The sequence below is a fragment of the Xyrauchen texanus genome, chromosome 14 (genome assembly GCF_025860055.1).
Source record: "Xyrauchen texanus isolate HMW12.3.18 chromosome 14, RBS_HiC_50CHRs, whole genome shotgun sequence".
Taxonomy (NCBI): Eukaryota; Metazoa; Chordata; class Actinopteri; order Cypriniformes; family Catostomidae; genus Xyrauchen; species Xyrauchen texanus.
Window position 1 is genome coordinate 10,623,414 of NC_068289.1, and position 16,707 is coordinate 10,640,120.

General features: G+C 39.1%; 1 protein-coding gene across 1 annotated transcript in view; it reads right to left on the reverse strand.

Moving 5' to 3' along the window:
* fn1a (fibronectin 1a) overlaps positions 1–16,251 on the reverse strand; it is a 60,680-nt gene extending 44,429 nt beyond the window's left edge. The window contains 23 exon segments of the mRNA XM_052142222.1: positions 36–125; positions 2,181–2,381; positions 2,490–2,579; positions 2,997–3,197; positions 3,305–3,394; positions 3,654–3,854; positions 3,961–4,050; positions 4,462–4,590; positions 4,742–4,927; positions 5,278–5,446; positions 5,556–5,677; positions 8,344–8,487; positions 8,692–8,820; positions 8,931–9,086; positions 10,833–11,009; positions 11,746–11,928; positions 12,028–12,225; positions 13,281–13,439; positions 13,748–13,885; positions 14,373–14,504; positions 14,605–14,742; positions 15,546–15,671; positions 15,948–16,251. Coding sequence (XP_051998182.1) covers positions 36–125; positions 2,181–2,381; positions 2,490–2,579; positions 2,997–3,197; positions 3,305–3,394; positions 3,654–3,854; positions 3,961–4,050; positions 4,462–4,590; positions 4,742–4,927; positions 5,278–5,446; positions 5,556–5,677; positions 8,344–8,487; positions 8,692–8,820; positions 8,931–9,086; positions 10,833–11,009; positions 11,746–11,928; positions 12,028–12,225; positions 13,281–13,439; positions 13,748–13,885; positions 14,373–14,504; positions 14,605–14,742; positions 15,546–15,671; positions 15,948–16,077 — 3,379 coding nt within the window. The 5' untranslated portion in view covers positions 16,078–16,251.
* Between the last annotated feature and the right edge of the window lie 456 nt (positions 16,252–16,707).

The window sequence follows — 16,707 nt, forward strand, 5'->3', positions numbered from 1 at the left end:
TAATATTTTGTGTTTCTAAAGTAGGCCGTGTTTACCTGTGATGGGAGCCAGAGGTTTAGACCAGCTGATAACAATGGCGGACTCCCTCACATCCTCCACTTCAAAATCAGAAGGCGCATCAGGAGCTATGGAAACAGACCAAACATAATCAAATAATATTACATCAGAAGGTGAAATATGATACAGTCAATTGCTGCATGTAAGAGTATTTGTCAATGGAAGACACCATAAACAAGTGTCAAGACACCATGAAATAAAAATGGACCCTCTTTAGTTTCTCAATATACAGTATGTAGCTGTTACATTTGAGCACGATCATTGCACATTATTCCAAAGAAATAATGTGTTTTCATAAATGTTCATTACAATATTATAACTGTATACACTTTTGAAACAACTTATGCTTAAACGCTGACATAACCAAGGCCGTGTGCGTAGGTAAATATTATATTATACAATAGTATAATATATTGCATTTTTTTTCTTTGACTTTTATGTCAATCGTGTGACTTAGACATGTTTCCACATACAGTTGAAGTCAGAAGTTTACATACACATTAGCCAAATATATTTAAACTTAGTTTTTCACAATTCCTGGCATTTAATCATAGAAACATTCCCTGTCTTATGTCATTTATAATCACTAATTTATTTTGAGAATGTGAGATGTCAGAATAATAGTAGAGAGAATTATTTATTTCAGCATTTATTTCTTTCATAATATTCCCAGTGGGTAAGAAGTTTACATACACTTTGTTAGTGTTTGGTAGCATTGCCTTTAAATTGTTTAACTTGGGTCAAACATTTTGGGTAACCTTCCGCAAGCTTCTCACAATGAATTGCTGGTATTTTGGCCCATTCCTCCAGACAGAACTGGTGTAACTGAGTCAGAGGCCTCCTTGCTCGCACATGCTTTTTCAGTGCTGCCCATAAATGTTCTATCAGACTGAGGTCAGGGCTTTGTGATGGCCACTCCAATACCTTGACTTTGTTGTCCTTAAGCCAATTTGCCACAACATTGGAGATATACTTGGGGTCATTATCAATTCGGAAGACACATTTGCGACTTAGCTTTAACTTCTTGGCTAATGTCTTGAGATGTTGCTTCAATATATCCACATAATTTTTCTTCCTCATGATGCCATTTATTTTGTGAAGTGCACCAGTCCCTACTGCAGCAAAGCACCCCCACAACATGATGCTGCCAACCCATGCTTCACAGTTGGGATGGTGTTCTTCAGCTTGCAAGCCTAACCATTTTTCCTCCAAACATAGTGATGGTCATTATGTCCAAACAGTTCAATATTTGTTTCATCATACTAGAGGACATTTCTCAAAAAAGACCTTTGTCACTATGTGCACTTGCAAACTGAAATCTGGCTTTTTTATGGCAGTTTTGGAGCAGTGGCTTCTTCCTCGCTGAGCAGCCTTTCAGGTTATGTTGATATATGACTTGTTTTACTGTGGATATAGATACTTGTCTACCTGTTTCCTCTAGCCTCTTCACAACGTCCTTTGCTTTTGTTCTGGGATTGATTTGAACTTTTCGCACCAAACTTCGTTCATCTCTAGGAGACTGAATGCGTCTCCTTTCTGAGCGGTATGATGGCTGCGTTGTCCCATGGTGTTTATACTTGTGCACTACTGGTTGTACAGTTGAACGTGGTACCTTCAGGCATTTGGATATTGCTCCCAAAATGAACCAGACTTGTGGAGGTCCACAATTGTTTTCTGAGTTCTTGGCTGATTTCTTTGGATTTTCACATGATTTCAGGCAAAGAAGCACTGAGTTTGAGGGTAGGCCTTAAAATATATCCACAGGTACACCTCCAATTCAATACTTTTCCTACAAGAAGCTAATTGGCTATTTGTCTAAAGGCTTGACATAATTTTCTGGAATTTTCCAAGCTGCTAAAAGGCACAGTTAACTTAGTGTATGTAAACTTCTGACCCACTGGAATTGTGATATAGTCAATTAAAAGTTAATCAATCTGTCTGTAAACAATTGTTGGAAAAAGTACTTGTGTCATGCACAAAGTAGATGTCCTAAATGAATTTCCAAAACTATAGTTTGCTAATATGAAATCTGTGGAGTGGTTAAAAAATGAGTTTTAATGACTTCAACCTAAGTGTAAGTAAACTTCTGACTTCAACTGTATAACCCATATAGTGTACTGTACCTTTCAGTGGTTCCCCAGCAGTGGTGACCTGAACAAAAACAGGCACACTCTCCAGACTCTCTTCCACTGAGTAAATGCTGATGTTATAGAGCAGACCAGGGCGAAGGTCACCCAATGTCACTGAGGTGGCAGTGTTGGGTAGATTCAGCTCAGTACTTCCAGAACTACCTTCTTCAGATGGTGTGTAAACCACACGGTAGCCTAAAGAAAATCAAGATCCATAGTTGTCAGCAAAGATTTTTACTGAATAATTTGTGTATAGTTGAAGGTGACGTAATGTTTTGTGTTTCTAAAGTAGGCCATGTTTACCTGTGATGGGAGCCAGGGGTTTAGACCAGCTGATAAAAATGGCGGTCTCCCCCACATCCTCCACTTCATAGTCAGAAGGGGCATCAGGAGCTATGGAAACAGACCAAACATAATCAAACAAGATTACAACTAATGATGAAATATGATACAGTAAATTACCATGCGTAAGAGTAAATGTCAATGGAAGATGCAATCAACAAGTGTTTAGACAACATGAAATAAAAATGTACCCATTTACTTTCTCTATATATGTACATGTTATAATTTTGCATAATAATTGCATGTGATTCCAAATAAATAATGTGTTTTTATACATTTTCATTACAATATTATAACTTTCTACACTTCTGAAATAATGTATGCTTAAACACTGACATAACCAGGGATGTGAGGGCAGGGAAAATATGATATTATACAATGGTATATAATATATTGCATTCTTTGATGTAAATTGCATGACCTGGACATGTCTATTTGTATAACCCATACAGTGATTGTGTGCTGTACCTGTCAGTGGTTCCCCAGCAGTGGTAACCTGAACAAATATAGGCTCACTCTCCAGACTCTCTTCCACCGAGTAGATACTGATGTTATAGAGCAGACCAGGGCGAAGATTACCCAGGGTCACTGAGGTGGCAGTATTGGGTAGATTCAGCTCAGTGCTGCCAGAACTACCTTCTTCAGATGGTGTGTAAACCACACGGTAGCCTAAACATACAAGATCTATACTTGTCAGCATTTGTCTTCAGTGTGTAATTTGTGTATAGGTGAAGGTGACATAATGTTTTGTGTTTCTAAAGACAGCCTGTGTTTACCCGTGATGGGAGCCAGAGGTTTAGACCAGCTGATAACAATGGCGGACTCTCGCACATCCTCCACTTCATAGTCAGAAGGGGCATCAGGAGCTATGGAAACATACCGGACATAATCCAACAAGATTACATCAGAAGATGAAATACTGTCTGATACAGTCAAATACAGTGTGTAAGAGTATTTGTCAATGGAAAATGCTATGTGAAATATAACATCATACTATATATATATATAAATATGTGTGTGTGTGTGTGTGTGTGTGTGTGTGTGTTTCTCCCTTTGATTTTGATGTAAATTGCATGACCTGGACATGTTTCCATGTATAACCCATATAGTAATGGTCTACTGTACCTGTCAGTGGTTTCCCAGCAGTGGTGACCTGAACAAATATAGGCTCACTCTCCAGACTCTCTTCAACTGAGTAGATACTGATGTTATAGAGCAGACCAGGGCGAAGATCACCCAGGGTCACTGAAGTGGCAGTATTGGGTAGATTCAGCTCAGTGCTGCCAGAACTACCTTCTTCAGATGGTGTGAAAACCACGCGGTAACCTAAACAAAAAAGATTTATACTTGTCAGCATTTGTCTTCAGTGTATAATTTGTGTATAGGTGAAGGTGACATAATGTTTTGTGTTTCTAAAGTAGGCCATGTTTACCTGTGATGGGAGCCAGAGGTTTAGACCAGCGGATAACAATGGTGGTCTTCCCCACATCCTCCACTTCATGGTCAGAAGGGGCATCAGGAGCTATGGAAACAGACCAAACATAAGCCAGAAAGATTGCATTATTAAAGTAATCTGCATTGCAAATGAAATTTCATTTTCACTGTGTGAGTTTATAAAGAAATAGAGAAATAAAGAGAATGGTAGGAGACAGGGATGTCGAAATAAGTGGTATGTCAGTACGAAGTTGATCCTAAAGTTAAAACAAAAAGGTCTTTCTACAGTATTGATAGTTCTTTATTTTATTACTGACTGTTTACTTGAATGATAATTGACTTCCATGTGGTAAAATTCTTCTATAGTGTTACAAAGAGGAAGGGAGAGAGCAGAGAGAGAGAGAGAGAGAGAGAGAGAGAGAGAGAGAGAGAGAGAGAGAGAGAGAGAGAGAACAAGAAAAGGCAAGAATGAGAAAGACAAGAAGAAAAATAGGCTCACCTGTGGTCTGAGAAGTGGTAAGGATAAGATTAGGCTCCCCTTGGTTGGTCACTTCATACACATTTACTGTGTACTTCCTGCCTGGGAGAAGCTCACTGATGTTCACTGATGAAGCCGTATGAGGCAGATCTGCAAACGGATAAACAATTTAGCAAGTAGTACACCAAGACTAATTTGGTACATCAAGTTCTACAAATCAATTTAGGCTGAAGGTAGATAAATAAATAAAAAACTTGTCTGACTAAACCATTGACACCACATTTCAGATGCACATACTGACCCAAGACCATGGGCTGTCCAGTCTGCCTTCCCTCTTCGCTCAGCTCATATTCCACCCTGAAACCTGACACTGTGTCTGATGCAGAAATCCACGAGATGACAAAGCTGCTGGAGGTGATCTCAGTCACAGATTCGGAAGTGTCCACCACAGGAGGGGGCTGTGTGGTATCTCCCTCAACGATTCCCACTAGAAAAGAGATGGAAAAGAGAACATTAGTGAAACTGCTATGAAACAGCAAAATTGAGATGGTTTGCGAATACTGGACAAGCATTAGTATAAAATGCATATATATTGATTCATTCTGTATTAGCACAAATACCTTTTCAACATTTGTACAATCTTTGCACTACTAAATATTTTTCTAAATAATAAAATGTTTAGTATTTTTTTATTGTATTGTATTGAATAGTTCTGTACTGTATTGTCAATTTCCTCCAAAGGATTAATAATGTACCATCCTATCCTCCTATTATATCCTAAGCAACATCATCAATAAATGTGATGACAAAAGCCATTCACAAAGGTGGATGACTTACATGAACCATAGGTAGTGGTGAAGTCAAAGCGAGTGACTTCTCTACGTCCAAAGTGCAGGATGCTGATGAGTTGACCCTCATAGGTGATTCCTGGTTTCAGTCCAGCGATGGTATAAGAGTTCAAATGGCCAGGAATAGTGACCTCCATCCATTGGCTATGTGTGTTTTTCTGTTCAGAAATTAATAAGATGCAGCTCAATAGACTCACTAACACAGTCACATTCTATTGTTTTGGCACAGGAATGAATTAGGTCCAAAATTGCACAGAAGAGGCTCACCTGTCTCCATTTGAGTATGTACTGTGTGATGTGTGCAGAAGATGGGGGATTCCATTGGATGGGGTGGGAGTTGGGCTGGTTGCCAGATTCTGTTATAAGCACCTGGACTGGACGATTGCCACCTGATATACAGTATACAGACATGAGGATCTAAATCACTATAATATTACAGGGCACTAAACAGGTTCCTAAAATATATTTTATATTTAAATCAAATTTTCAGCCAAGAGCTCCTGCATTTGTAATCTGTTTTCATAGGACACATATAGTGTCAGCCACACATGAGCTGCCCACACTTTGTTCACTGAACGCCTGATGCATTTTGCTCAAAAAACTGTTAAGACTTTGAGTACATGTTAAGCTCTACTCTGATTGGCTGACTTCATACAACTTCAGGAAATAAGGGCACACAAGGTTTTTTGTTTTTCTTTTCTTTTTTCTTCAGTCCATCTGGAAACAAAGCGGAGTTTAAAAGGTTTCAGGTTGATTCAAGTGCTTTTGAGGATGAAATTTCACTTTATTTATTCCAATATTTACCAAGTTAGTGGCATCAAATCAGAGTTTTTTTTTTTTTTTTTTGAGGGAAGTAGAAGCAAGTTTCTGTGAAATATACTGTAATTTTGGATGGGCAAAAGTATCACAGAGTATACATTTTCAGCAATATTTCAGTGTTTTCTGTATAATCATTTGTAGAGACTGCTGAGCCATTACTTTGTTTTTACACTGCAGCCTATTATAGTGGTATTATCTTTTTACAATAAACCCACCCATAAATGGAATTTATAAACAAATGAATTAGTTGGTCACTTAACATGTCAGTCAGTTGGTCTCTTCCATTCCAAGTAGGCAGTTCTTGGCCGAAATAAGCAGCAATGTGGCTTTATACGGTTCAGCAATGTGGCTTTATACGGTTTAGGTCTGGCTACGCAAAACTATAAAACACCATGCAATTAACTCTCAGTGCTAATACTATTAAAACAACAAATACTTGTTATAATACAACAGAGAGTATCTGAACAGTGTTTGCATAACAACTGGCATATTGAGAACAAACTTAGATGGTTACTGAGTTCAAAACTGAATTAAGGATGTCAAAGGTGTTCTTAGAAAGAGTAAAAAAAAATTGTAGCATATAGTGTGTTCTGTTCCTTTTTGGAGACACTGAAACGGGAAAGTTAACACTTTTCTTCTTACTTCAAACTCTGGGATTCCCCCAATGTATGAGTGCATATACTGTACAAGAACATAAGGGACCATCAATATTTTACAGTGGTGTTTATAAATGGGTATAGTTTTTAGTGTATGTGCTTTTCGCACCGTACTCACAGAAATGTTACATTCTTTCCACTGTGTTGATTTTTTGTAGGACTCCATCCTATGAAGTTTGTTATCTGGTCTGTCTATGCACATACGTACTCCTCAAAAACCAGTAAGAATGCTGCTTATGTATTAAAATGATCACAGTAAGCCATGTTCTCCTGGAGAGACATGGGTGTGTTAAACTGCTTTCTCTTATTTCCTTAAGTGGTAAAAGGAAATCAGCATTCTTGTTTACATAACATTACAGAAAGCTTGAAATCCAGCAGACAAACCTCATGTTATTTTTCTGAAGTAGCACATTTCTATATTCATATTATATTAATATAGAATATTAATATATATATATATATATACCCGCAACCCGACTTCGGATAAGCGGTTGAAGATGGATGGATGGATGGATATATATATATATATATTCATATTATTTATCAAACACATTTCCCAACACTATATTTAAAACTAATTTTACTTGAAGTGCCTCTAGCCTCATATGGCAATATCAGCAAATTGCCTCTGATCCCAGGCTTTCATTTCAATCTGGTCGCCATTTCTCCCAATTAATGACAGCCCACTGGCAGTGTATTCTGTTTACAGCATTTAAAGCTCACATAGTCTGCAAAACGTTCCGCCAGCTTGCACCAGCCTAACCCCCACTATTCCCAGCCCTCTCACAGCTGGGCGTCATTACTAAGTGTTATTGCCTCTACTCACATAGAGGAAAGGGACCACATATGACCAGTATAAGCTTTCAGAATTGGAGGGAAAAAAATACATTATAAATGTGCGATCTTCAAGGGGGAGTGTTGTCCTTGTGTATAAATTCATATAAAAACACAAATCTCACTTCTGCTAAATGTGACTGGATTAAGACAACCAGCATAGCAGTAATTTGCAAAACAAATTTCTCTACCAAAGTTCATGTCATTAACGATGGAAACTATATAATCGTTGAATGACTTTACAAATGCCGTGGCAAGGCAAGCAGAAAAGTAACAGGTTTGGTTGAAATTAAAGTAAATTGACCTCACAGGCTGAAAGAACCTCAAAATCAAACAAATAACACCAAAAGGGCTGTGGGGGGTGATTGAGACAGCTGCGGGTGTGTGTCCAGAGAACTTCAAAGAACAGACAAAGTCACAGACCCACCCAAATCAAGGTGTGGATTAGGACATCTGAAAGCCAACATCCTTGACACTGCCAGATGATGAGCATTTGTTGAAAGTTGTAAAATAAAAGATCACAAGGAAGAGCAAACACTAATCGCTACTCCAGAAAAGCACCTGGGAGAAAAGACAAACAGCACCCTTGCTCTCAGTAAACATCTGGAAGCCTTTGACTTCCAAACCTCACCCCTCCCACCCATGCCCACAAGACTACTTATAGAAGTGCACAGCTTGACCCACATACACGAGTGAGAGAACATATGTCCCATAAAATATCACCTGAAAAGATGGCGTTTACTCACCAGGGAAAGATTGTTGAGGCTCGCATCTTAACTCTCCAACTCCATTTCCATAACAGTAACATCTGTAGCGGATTCCCTGAATCACTTTGTCCCAAGACTCTCCGATCTGATAGAACACCCTAGTCTCCGGCTCCTGGCAGTGATCTGAAAATGGAAATCAGAGTAACATGGTCATTATCTAATCATTAGCTCAAGCATTCTAATTGTTTCAAGAAATTTTCATTTAAGCAAATGTCCCATTTCCTCAATGGCTTCCTCCTAATTCCAGTGCCCACTCTAAATTAGTTCTACCTCTTTTCTAATTACTAATACTGTAGAATAAATCATATGAGATAACTGATGGCTCACCGACAGCGTCACACTTCCAGCGTCCACGGCCTTGACCGAAACAGGTGCAGTTCATCATGTAGCCTTCATTGTGCCTTTTAGTGAAAGTCTGGTTTACTTCGTAGGTCAAATTATCCACAATGCACTGGTCTGAAACATGAAAAGACACTTACATAATTCTTCACTACTCATCACTAGACTTCATCACATCAAGAATTGTATTTCCTCTCCTTAATACACATACAGCTGTGACCTCTCACCTTTGAGTTGCGAGTAGGCGACGCAGCTCCATTCTCCACGGCCATTGCCCACACATGTACAGCGCATCATGTGACCCAGAACATCGTGGCGTCTGTCCCACTGATCACCCACATGATACATCACACCCTCATTTGTGGTACACACCTCCTCGTGGGCTAATGGAAATAAATCAACATAACCATTTACATCAGTCATATCAAACTATAAACTTGAAGAAAATGCTACTACTCCTACGCTACGACAATGTATACATTTGATCAATACTTGCCAAACTAAAATTGAAGTATTTTTTAATTATACAATTATTAAAAGCCCCTGTGATAATTTGACAATTTGCGTCACACATACTGTGCACAGAGCAATCCGCAACACAGATACCAGTATTATACTTTGGCCTTAAGTCCTTCTAACAAGAAGCATTAAGAATTGTGGGAGCCATTCCAAATTAATTGGAACTTGAGGTACTGAAGTGGTTCTCTTGAGAATGAGAACAAATCAGGGTGTGCTAAAAGATCAAATAACTTAAATTTAGTATGTAAATGGCCAATAGATTTCAGAATTAATAATCTGCTATACAAATTAGGGGGTCAATTCAGGCAAAACAGCCAAAATGAATAACTATCACAAAAGGCCTTATTGTTTTAACTGGGATATAAGAAAGGGATGAGAGTGGGTAAATAGCTCCAATGTTAAGAGTGGAGGAGGCTGCTCTGAACACAGCTGCCTTAGAGGCCAGCCAGACGTATATGCTCCACTGCCAGCTAGACTTTGGTCCCAAGTCAACTGCCCTGCACAGCTGAGGGGCCACGGCTATCAGAGATGGACAGAAATGTGTGCATAAAAAAGACAGCTGCTTCTAAAGTACAATTGTTAAAATGTGCTCTTTAACAATCACTAGACACATTCGGTAAAAGCTACAGTACATCCAGTGGCCACAAATTGTATTACACCTATGACACGCTGTGACACACAGAGAAGTTTGTCAGGTTTACAAATACAAAAGATATATTGATAAAAATTAAGACACAAGTTTTAGACTTACGAAGACATTTTAGTTGGGAACCGTTCGTGGAACATGTCCATAGTAAATGTGATGAACTATTTTACACCTGTTTTGTGTAGCTAGGACACCTGTGTGAACTTGAGGGGAACTGACTTCATACATCCACTTAAACTTACATCGATACCAGTTGGTTAAACATAGCTAAGAAGAGTAAAGTCAGTTCTGAGAAAAGGCCTGCCAACATTTGTCTGCGAATGCCACTTGGTCTGATATTTGTATGAAAATTGTCCTTCTGCTTAGGGATAAAAATCTGTACCCCTGACAAAACTGACATCACATAGCAACACAAAGAGCAGCCCCACCTTCCACATATTTTCAGTCACTGAATCTCAGCACTATCGGTTAACTCTCTAGGGTTCACCTAGCCCTAACTGGCACCTTTGTGTCAGAGACATCCATCAATGCTTATTCAGAAGGAGGCATTTATGTAAATATGGATGAATAGGTGCTGAGTGATCTTTTGTTCTACATTGTTAACATCCTCATCTTAACTGTTACCAGATCACCTCCCACAAAGACTACAAGGTTATTTAAAAGTCTGTGAGACATTGTACATAATGACACCTTTATCCTTCTAATTTTGTTCTAATATGCATTTACTGTAGAAAGGGGCATGGGAGGAAAGACAAGCAAATATTTAACAGACCTAGACTACAGCCTCTCGCAGTAACTTGGAAATGTTGAAGATAAAATGTTTTTCTCAAGGTTATTCATATCCAGAACAGCTGAAGGCTTAAAATGCTTTCATAATATTAACTCTAGAGCCACCTTTGGGCCAAGTTCCAGTCAAGTCCTGGCCCACTCCAACATTTACTGGTAGTGTAAAACCAGCACTTACCTGCCATGGGGCAAAAGCCAAAGCGCTGCTCTCTGTCATATTCATACGTGGTGCCACACCATTTCATGCCATCTCTTCTACCATCATCAGTGCAGTCAGTGTAGTTACGGCCATTGAAGAGGAATGGGATGTGGCACAAGGCACCATTTGAGTTTCCTCCTCTGGTTGCCACCAAAACTAAAAGACATAAAGATATTTACACATCAGTGAGAAACAAGAAAAAAATCGGTTAAATTAACAGAAACGTTTTTACAAAGCAACTATGAGTATAGTTATTATGTTTACAATCATCCTAGAGCAAACTGGGGATAAGTGCTTTGCTAAAAGGCTTAATTGTCATGGCTCATGGCTAGAGGCTCGAACTAGCAACCTCTTAGTTACCAGATCTGAGCCTTATCCGCACAAACCCACACCAAATCTAGCCTCTTAAGGATAAATAAGAATCAACATGACACTTGCCTTAAATTGATAATAGAAAAACCACGTGTTCACACAAACAAGTTTTTGCATCCATCTACGCAGTTTTTCAATTGTATTTCTATGTGAACATGCATCAGACTGATGTTTTTTGACTGTTGAACGACCACTTGCTGATTTTTTAGCATCTCGTGAAGGTGCGCCTCGTTTTTTACACTTTGTGTCAAATTAAAAAGTTTAGAAACGTTAGAAACTTTTCAAAATGCGTCTCAAGACACCTGAGTTCTATTTTGTGCGCTGGGTCTAGCTTTTTTTAGCACAAGAATGCATTCAGTCTGAAAGACCCCTAAGGCTACTGATATGACTGGAGTCTTTATTCATGTGAAAAATGTTTTAAAGAGAGAAACATTACTGAGTGCACCCTTAAGCTATGAGTGGACTTTAAACTAGTCAAGAAAATCAAACTAGTAACTCTGAAAACCATTTTTTTTCTCACCATTATTCCCAGTACATAAGGAGTACTTGTAGTCTTTCTCGAAGTCAGATGAGGTGCTACACCAGAGCTGTCCATCATTTCGGCCCTCAGAAGTGCAGGAGTAGAACGTTTTTCCCATGAACACAAAAGGGAACACACAAGGCTGGCCATCCGAGCTACCTCCATACACCTGAGACTGGCCCTCTGCATAAACATAGATTGAATTTCACACAATGAAAAACTCAGATATGCCAATTCAGTCACATACATCAGCTGAAAAATGTGATGAATGAAGACACTAACCCCAATCTTCACAGCTTACACCGTTACCCAAGCAGGTACACAACAACTGTTTGCTGCCTTGGGTCTTGATCCAGCGCATGCCTAGGAAGTAGGAAAGACCCCCGTCTGTCAGACAGGTTCCCTCTGCAGGGTACTCTGGTACTGCCACTGGGTGCAATACTGCAGTCTGTGCATTGGTAATCACTCGAGACCCAGTGCCTAGTGTACAAATAACAAGAATAGAGATTTTGTCTCCAGATTCCTCCATGTGTCTTTGGCGAGTAAAGTAATAGTTCATCCAAAATGACAAATAATAATTTACTCACCCTCATATAGCTCCAAACCCATTTGCAGTTATTCTTTCTGGTAGAACATTAAAGGAGATCTTCACGCATTTTTTTTCATACAATGACAGTTCATAGTGACCATATTTGACAGACTTTTAGTGAATTATTCTTGTGTGCTTTATATCAAGTCTTCTGAAGTCATATGACAGCTGCATTTTAGGTGCCATAATAAATTTGAGAACTGCATGGGGGAGGGGGTGGTATTTATCAGTGAATAATGACTTAAATACTGCTCACTTTTTATTTTGTATGAATGGGGCCTCACCCGGGATATGAATCTGGGACCTCTCACAAGAATAGGAGCACTACATAAGATGGCTTTGACCCCTTTAAAAGCATGCTGACAGTCAACAGACCATACGAAAGGTTTAGACAGATTTAACAAACAAGTGAGGAGGTGGAAAACTGTGGAGAAATTCATACAGAAACTGCGATTATAACCAGCCATGCATAGAAATTTGTGCGACTTGCGTCTGGTGGTGGGAACAAGAAAGTCGGCAATGGCTGTGACCACAGGCCAAATTTGACCTTACCCAACATCTTTACCCAGGTATGTGACTGTCACTTGTATGAACTCACGTTTTGCCAAATTTATAGTCAGCTTTTGCTAGGTATAGAAGTGAGATGTGTTATGACCATTCTGATGAGTATACTAAAAGGTCATCTACATGTGCATTGCAATTAGGCACACTGCAATGCACACATCCAACACCAAATTGACCAGATTGTCTTTGAAATGTCAAAAGACTGACATGGTCACTATGAACTGTCATATGGAAAATAGCACCAAGATTTTTTAAATTCTCCTTTTGTAATATACGGGTTTGAAACGACATGATGTAGTACATTTTCAAGATTAAAACTGAATTATTTTTCCTTTTTGGGTGAACTATTCCTTTAAGAATAGTATTGATGTGAGTTTCTTACCCAGGCTAGTAGAGTGCATTGACACATGTCTCTCACACTTCCATTCGCCACGTCCATTACCAGTACATAAACACTGTAGCACATGCCCTTGAGAATCTGTTTTGCTCCATGTGTCTCCGATACGGTAAGAAGTGCGCATTTCCTGGTCATTACAGCGGTCTGTGATGCACAACAAACAATATCAGATGTTTCTCACCTGCAAAATAGCTCACCACAACTGTGCTGCTATTCTTGAAAATAACAAAATAATTGTTAAGTACACAACTTAAAAAAGCAGAGAGGTGAAAGTTTTTCCCTCTACTTTCCACTTTACAATGTCCTTGCTCTGATGCCAGAGTGTTTAACTGCACTGGTTTTGAGTAGATAATTAAAGTGCAATCCAATTGGACAGATGGATGATTTGGATTGGAAGTATGTGTGGTTTGGACTGTTCCACTACTCTTAAAAGGGTGAAGTGGTTTTATTACTTTTAGATGTGCATGTGATGCGTCCATTTCCTTCCCCTAGACAGGTGCAGTCCACGATCATCCAGCCTTGGTAGGGTTTCTCCCAAGTCTCACCAACCACATAGGATGTACCAGCTGAATTGTCATAACAACGCTCCGCTATCAAGCAAAGTAAAAAGGAGGAGAAATGGATTTAATATCTGTACTGGATTATCTTGAGAGTTTCAACTCTAATATGATGCATTTCAGTTCCATTCCTTCATTCCCAATCCCACATTAATTAAATTTAAAGGGATAGTTTATGCAAAAATGGAAATTCTCATGTCATTCCAAACCTGTATGTTGTTATAATGCTAAATAGTGACAGAATACATGTTCTTTACATTAAAGCTATCGTACAGCTTCAGAAGACTTGGAATATAGTGCACAAGTTGTGTGGACTACTTCATGACATTTTTTTTTTTTTTTTGTGTGTGTGTGCTTTTTTTGGAGCATGATAGCCCCCGGTCACCAATATTAAGATTTTTACATTTGTGTGTGTGTGTTTTTTTTTTTCATGTGGAACAAATTACAGGATAGGGGGTTGGAACCAAATAACAAAATTTTCATTTTTGGGTGAACTGTTCCTTTAACAGTAAAAGCTCACCAACAGCTTTGCAGGTCCACTCTCCTTTCCCGTTTCCTAAACAGACACACTCCAGCATGTAGTCTCCAGTGTCATGCGGTCTCCTCCAGGTGTCTCCAATCTTGTACGATTGCCCTCCCTCATGACAGCGGTCTACAACAGTGGCCAATTAGATAAACAGAAGCACAACTGCAATACGAATCATTCCCAAACTGCAGCAAAGTACAGTAAAGGAAAGTTCCAGTCTACTCACTTGCAATGGTGCAACTGATTTTCCCTCGACCAGAGCCAATGCAAGTGCAGTCCCAGATCATCCCATCTTTGGGCCTCTCATATGTCTCTCCAACTCGATAGGAGCGGCCATTTATTTTATCATAGCAGGTCTCCTCAGCTGGTAACACAAATGCACATTGTTCTTCACACTATTCACTATTAACACTCATCTTAAAGATGTTGTATGCAATAACCTGTTTATAGTCGTCAGTATATGCTTCCTGTATTTGCAAAATGCAAAAAAAAAAAAAAAAACATTATAGTAACTAGTACTTCAACCGATTCAATAATCGTTCTTCACCACATCATTTGGCCAATACATTTCCATTAAGTTTCCATGATTTTTTCAAAATCTTTTTGTGATTAATATTAAAGCTCCACACAATGGACAGTCAGTCATGATTAATTTAATCCATGTGTGAATTAAAGTGTCCGATATCAGGGCTTTAACTAAGATTAAGAGAATACTATTTGGCTGGTTATGTGATTATAACATGGCCGCCCCCATAAGGGGACCCTCTCCAAGTGGAATAAAACTTTTATAAGGTCACTGATATGACTGGAGTCATCGTCTCATGTGCATGCACATGAATTTATACATATGTTTCAAAATGATTGGTAATTTCTTTAGGAGTAAAACTTTTTTAATGAGGAAAAAATTACTGTGTACGCCTTTAAGGACTATTTTATAGAGATTGCACTCAAAAAGAGCAATTTTCTTTGCCAATTAAATAGTTCAGAGCTGAGCATAACTAGAAATAATAAGTAAATATAAAAATTTATTTCTACAATCCAAACTCCCATGACATTTTAATACTTTATTAATTTCCATTACTTTCCAGTTCCCTGATATTAGTCATGGAAAACCTGGATCATACAGTCGAGTTTCCCAAAAGTCAGAACAAACATGGAGGAACTCACCTTCGGGCTTTGATTTACACTTAATACCAGAGACTCCGTGACAAGTGCAAAGCAGAGTGCTGCCCCGATAACTGCGCTCCCACTGCTGTCCAACTCCATAAAACTGATCATTCTCAACACAGCCATCTGCAGAGGACACAATAGCACCCCCTGAGCTCTAAACATTCCTAAACAACTTTCTCATCAACAAACTATGTAAAAATAAATACAAATCAGGAAGCCAGATGTGCATTTGCCAGCTTTTAAAACATAAGACAAAGATAAAGTCATAAGATTAATTCATTTTTTTTTTTCATTTGGTTTATTTGTAAGAGCAAATCCCCAAAGATGCGACTAAATGGTCCATTCTCTCAAAGAACTTCAAATGTAAACACAAGCAGACAAACGGTTGATCGCACCTACCTTGGGATACGGATGACACCGAGTGTTCCCGAGCTTGTCTCCTATGTTTACCCGTCGCTTTCGGCATACACTGCACAGCGCAGGCGAGCAAAGCCACTGCCAGCGCCGTGCCCAAAGGGCCACCGGACATTTTCACAAGTGAGATGAAACAGCAGTTGTACAAAAATAGTTAACCCTTCTTTTCTTGGGGGCTTGAGTAGACGCACTTCACTTGCTGAGTGTTTCAGGCTCACCGCAGCTTCTCCAAGTTTCCAAGTTCCCTCTGAGCGTTGCTCTCTTTCTGTGCGTCCTGCCCCTCCAACTCTCTTGCGCACCTCTGTGGAGAGCACAGATGTGCGGAGGGCTTTTATTTGACCACCACTTTCCAACCGGGAGGAGGAACATCCCTTACACACGCGTAGGAGAGCGTCACTAGCTATAAAGTAACCCATTTTAGCCCGATTCTTCTTCTTTGTGCATAAAGTTTTTATGTAAAGCTAACAGGCACTTTCAATGCAATTCACTCACTTTCTGTTTTAAATTAAAAAAAGAAAAATCTGCATTTGATTTTCCAGTTTCACTCCAGTGTTCAATAAGTGACCATTTCGAGTCACAGTATTTCGTAAGGAAATGTTTGACTACTAATCCAATAGAGATCATGCTACAGTTGAAGTACATGGACGTTCCATGTCCCATTCACAGATGGGTCAGGGCACTACACCCATATGAAACCAATTAGAGAACCTCTCAACTTCAGTAATACTTTAATTACTTAATTAAG